Source organism: Hydra vulgaris, chromosome 01 (genome assembly GCF_038396675.1).
Source record: "Hydra vulgaris chromosome 01, alternate assembly HydraT2T_AEP".
NCBI classification, from domain to species: Eukaryota; Metazoa; Cnidaria; class Hydrozoa; order Anthoathecata; family Hydridae; genus Hydra; species Hydra vulgaris.
This window is the reverse complement of record NC_088920.1, coordinates 72,617,501-72,623,150: the sequence shown is the minus strand read 5'-3', so window position 1 is coordinate 72,623,150 and position 5,650 is coordinate 72,617,501. Positions and strand designations below refer to the sequence as shown.

Below are 5,650 nucleotides of genomic sequence, written 5' to 3'. Positions count from 1 at the left end.
TTTAAATATTTTAATACAATTTCTTTGAAACTGTGGTAGCATGTAAAGGAAATGAATACAAATTGGTTTTGTTTGCGTATTTTATGTTATTTGATCTGCAGGTCCATTTAAAACTTTGAACTTGATTTTCTCGGTTCGGAAAAACATGGAGAACAAAATAATTCTAACCTCGCAAACCAGCAAAAAAGTTCAGAACCCCTCTTTCTTCTATTTTGTTGACGTAATTAATGAACAACCCTTAAGGAGACAACGTTATAAACCTTATTGTTTTGAGCATCATAAAAATTTATAATTTAAAAATTACATTGTAAAACTTTTTTGACTGCGATCATAGCAGCTATTATTTTATCTTATAAGTCGATGTTTGTTAATATATAGCAGTTATTTGTAACATTAAACTGATCATAATTAGCAGAACTATTATTTTTATTGAAAAAAACGTTATTTACAATTTTTACAGAACATTTACTTCTGAAACTAGATGTACAATGTCCATTTTGTATTTTTTTGCTATGCTACATTCAAATTTTAGTACATGCAAATAAGGTACATTTTCTTCAGTTGCACCGTGTGATAATTGATTTTGGCTTTTACTATGCCTTGCTTTATTTCTTTTATCGTTTTTCTCCGACACTTTCCATTACTAATAATAATTAATCAAAGTGATTGGAACGAAATATCATGCAATAATAAAAAATTTTCCTATAATATCTAAAGAAGAGGAGGAGAAGGAGGGGGATACGCTTTAGCAAAATGATAGGATAAATATGGAGTGATACAGAAAACAGCAACTATAGTTAAAAAATTCAACAAAATCCATGTAGCAAAATGCACCAAAAGTATCATTCAATAAACTAAAAGCAGTTTAAGAGTTGCAATCGCAACATCTTGTATTTTATATAAAAAAACATATACTATTATTATGATATAATTTTAAGTTTAGCTGTATAGCAACGGAATAAGCAAGCTTTGCTACAAAAAAATAAATAAATTTACTTATACTGATTTATTAATAAAATAATATTTAATCGTGTTAATAATGATAATAATAATAATAATAATAATAATAATAATAATAATAATAGTAATAATAATAATAATAATAATAATAATAATAATAATAATAATATATATATATATATATATATATATATATATATATATATATATATATATATATATATATAAAACAATAATAACAAAATCTTTGCTTTCAAAATACAAAAATATTTTTTTCTTATTTACTTTCACCATTTTTTTTTTTTCTTATATTTCTTAATTACGCTGTTTGAATGCTAATAAAAATTAAGGCATTATTTACAAAATAAAATACAAAGTTTTCTATCTTTCAAAGAAAAACTATCGTCAATTATATTTTTATAAACACTTTATACTTTAAACTTTATATATATTAAAACCAAGATAAAAATCAGCAAAGAAAACAACTCGTTTGCTGTTTTTCTAAAATATTTAAACAGTTTGCGATATTATTTTTTGTTGCAATTGTATCCGGATAGTTGATACCTAAAATTTCAGTTTGTACTTTATCAATAAAATAATAAATTTCTAAAGCTTCATTAATTTTTCCCATATCTTTTAAACAGCCTGCAATATTATTTTTTGTTGCTAATGTTGACGGATGGTTGATACCTAAAGTTTTAGTTTTTATTTTATCAACAGAATAAAAAATTTCTAAAGCTTCATTAATTTTTCCCATATCTTTTAAACAGCCTGCAATATTATATTTTGTTGTTAATGTAGACGGATGGTTGATACCTAAAATTTCAGTTTTTAAATTATCAACAGTATAATAAATTTCTAAAGCTTCGCTATTTTTTCCCATACTGTTCAAACAGAGTGCGATATTATTTTTTGTTATCATTGTATCCGGATGGTTGATACCTAAAATTTCAGTTTGTAAATTATCAACAGTATAATAAATTTCTAAAGCTTCGTTATATTTTCCCATATGGTGCAAACAGAGTGCGATATTGTTTTTTGTTGTCATTGTATCCGGATGACTGATACCTAAAATTTCAGTTCGCAAATTATCAATTAAATAAAAAATTTTTATAGCTTCGTTATACTTTCCCATGTCGTCTAAACATCTTGCAATAATATTTTTTGTTTCCATTGTATCCGGATGGTTGATACCTAAAATTTCAGTTTGTATTTTATCAATAAAATAATAAATTTCTAAAGCTTCATTAATTTTTCCCATATCTTTTAAACAGCCTGCAATATTATTTTTTGTTGCTAATGTTGACGGATGGTTGATACCTAAAGTTTTAGTTTTTATTTTATCAACAGAATAAAAAATTTCTAAAGCTTTATTAATTTTTCCCATATCTTTTAAACAGCCTGCAATATTATTTTTTGTTGTTAATGTAGACGGATGGTTGATACCTAAAGTTTCAGTTTGTAAATTATTAACAGTATAATAAATTTCTAAAGCTTCGCTATTTTTTCCCATATTGTTCAAACAGAGCGCGATATTATTTTTTGTTGTCATTGTATTCGGATGGTTGATACCCAAAATTTCAGTTTGTGTTTTATCAATAGAATAAAAAATTTCTAAGGCTTCGATTTTTTTCCCCATATCTCTCAAACAGCCTGCAATATTATTTTTTGTTTTCATTGTATCCGGATGGTTGATACCTAAAGTTTCAGTCTGTATTTTATCAACAGAATATAAAATTTCTAAAGCTTCTTTATTTTTTCCCATATTGTTTAAACAGAGTGCGATATTATTTTTTGTTGTCATTGTATCCGGATGGTTGATACCTAAAATTTCAGTTTGTAAATTATCAACAGTATAATAAATTTCTAAAGCTTCGTTATTTTTTCCGATATCTTCCAAACAGCCTGCGATATTGTTTTTTGTTATTAATGTATATGGATGGTTGATACCTAAAGTTTCAGTCTGTATTTTATTAACAGAAAAATAAATTTCTAAAGCTTCGTTTTTTTTCCCCATATTGCTCAAGCAGCCTGCAATATTATTTTTTGTTAATAATGTATTCGGATGGTTGATACCTAAAGTTTCAGTCTGTATTTTATTAACAGAAAAATAAATTTCTAAAGCTTCATTAATTTTTCCCATATCTTTTAAACAGCCTGCAATATTATATTTTGTTGTTAATGTAGACGGATGGTTGATACCTAAAATTTCAGTTTTTAAATTATCAACAGTATAATAAATTTCTAAAGCTTCTTTATTTTTTCCCATATTGTTTAAACAGAGTGCGATATTATTTTTTGTTGTCATTGTATCCGAATGGTTGATACCTAAAATTTCAGTTTGTAAATTATCAACAGTATAATAAATTTCTAAAGCTTCGTTATATTTTCCCATATGGTGCAAACAGAGTGCGATATTGTTTTTTGTTGTCATTGTATCCGGATGACTGATACCTAAAATTTCAGTTCGCAAATTATCAATTAAATAAAAAATTTTTATAGCTTCGTTATGTTTTCCCATGTCGTCTAAACATCTTGCAATATTATTTTTTGTTACCATTGTATCCGGATGGTTGATACCTAAACTTTCCGTTTTTATTTTGTCAGCAGAATAATAAATTTCTACAGCTTCCTTATATTTTCCCATATTGTGCAAACAGGTTGCGATATTATTTTTGATTGTCATTGTATGCGGATGGTTGATGCCAAAAATTTCAGTTTGTAAATTATCAACAGAATAAAAAATTTGTAAAGCTTCTTTATATTTTCCTATTTTGTTTAAACAGAGCGCCATATTATTTTTTGTTGTTATTGTATCCGGGTGGTTGATACCTAAAATTTCAGTTTGTATTTTATCAATAAAATAATAAATTTCTAAAGCTTCGTTACATTTTCCCATATTGTCCAAACAGCTTGCTATATTAGCTTTTGTTGCCATTGTATGTGGATGGATGACACCAAACGTTTCAGTTTGTATTTTATTAACAGAATAATAAATTTCTATAGCTTCTTTATATTTTCCTAATTTATCCAAACACTTTGCAATATTATCTCTTGTTTGTAGCGTGAATTCATTATTTTCACCGTAAGTTTCATTATTGAAACTCTGAACAGCTTTTAATATTTCGATTGCTTCTTTAAATAAACCTTTACATAGTAACAATATTTTAATACTAGTCGTCATATTATGGAAGGTTTTTGAAAATTTTTTTTCGTCAGTACGAAACAAATAGATAAAATGAAAAACAAAATGACTTCCGTAATTCGTGTGATCTATTATTTCGTTCATTTTAACTTTAAAATAATTTTCTATTAGATCAAGAAACATATTTATACTTGAATTTCTCTTTTGAAAAAATCTACATGCTAACTGTGTAAGTTCGTGAATTGTATATTTTCTGTCATCGAAACGGTTTAGTAAAGAATAACTCATTAGTAATCCAATAGCTTCATCTATTAAAAATTCATCGTTTATTCCCATGTGATTTGAGATTTCGGTAATAAATTGTTTACTGATGTTATGACCGTCGCAATGAGATAGGCAGTTTAATATTTTAAATAGAAAAGGTTTAAATTTTTCTAATTTTATCAAAACTAAGTTAATTGCTTTTATTACAGACTTTGATTCTTCTTCTGTTGGAAAGTTAATATTGTCTAATATTTCTGATGGTTTTGATCTATACCGATCTATGTACTTTTCTATCGAAATTTTATGTATACTTATATATTTTATTGCTTGAGTAATTGCAAACGGATGATAACCAAGCTCTTTAATTAAGTTTCTTATGTTTTCATCAGTGAAGTTTTCAATATTACTTTTTACATAAGCGAATGCTTCTTCAGAAGAAAAAACATCAACTAGTATTTTATTTACATTATTCGACCACGTTCTCCATTGGGAGGTAATCAAAGTGAATGAATTCGGTTTTCTTGAAATGTACATTGATAAATTTTTAACACTTTCATCGTCGACATTGTCAAAAATATACAAAGTTTTTTCATTTTTGTAAAAGTTGTGAATTTTTTCAATAATCACTTTTATATCAAAATAATCACCTTTCGAATCATGAACTTCAAATCCTAATATTTGACAATGGTTCCTCATTGAAGTTTGTAACATTCCAAATGATGCGTCAATCCAAACAACGTTTTTATAGATGTCGTAAGATTTTTTACAATATTTTCTGGCAATATATGTCTTTCCAACACCCGACATTCCATATAATACTAAAGCTGACTTATTTGAATCTTGTAAAAAATGTTGAACTTCGCAGAGCAGTTTTTCGCGTGAAAATAAATTTTCTGAAAAAGGTTGAATACCTAAAAATAAACGTATGGCTAGATGTATTATAACTTTAAATTATCTCAATTGAAATGAAATTAAAATCATTTATTTAATAGTAAGTTTTAACACTTCGCTAAATTTTTCTTCTATGTTTTTTAAACGTAACACCTTAATATTATCGTAATAATCTGAATTTAAAATTATTTATACTATTTATGTCTATATGAATTATTACCAATTAAAAAAAAAAGTTTTTGAAATAAGTTTTTTAATATATTGTAACAATTTTATGAATTGAAAAAGGTTTTTTTAACAAATCTTAATGTTGGGGAACCTGTTGTACCTTTGACCACGTTGTACCTTTGGTCACTCTACTCTGTCGGCTTACTATTATTATTTAAAAAA

At 25.9% G+C, this 5,650-nt stretch overlaps 1 protein-coding gene across 2 annotated transcripts in view; it reads right to left on the bottom strand.

Annotated features, from left to right (window-relative positions):
- Nucleotides 1-1,316: 1,316 nt before the first annotated feature.
- Nucleotides 1,317-5,650, bottom strand: part of LOC105847425 (uncharacterized) — a 15,204-nt gene continuing 10,870 nt past the window's right edge. For both annotated transcript variants that reach the window (XM_065789122.1, XM_065789121.1), the window contains exon 3: nucleotides 1,317-5,280. In XM_065789122.1, the coding sequence (XP_065645194.1) occupies nucleotides 1,430-5,280 (3,851 nt within the window). In that variant the 3' untranslated portion in view covers nucleotides 1,317-1,429. The remainder of the gene's footprint in view (nucleotides 5,281-5,650) is intronic.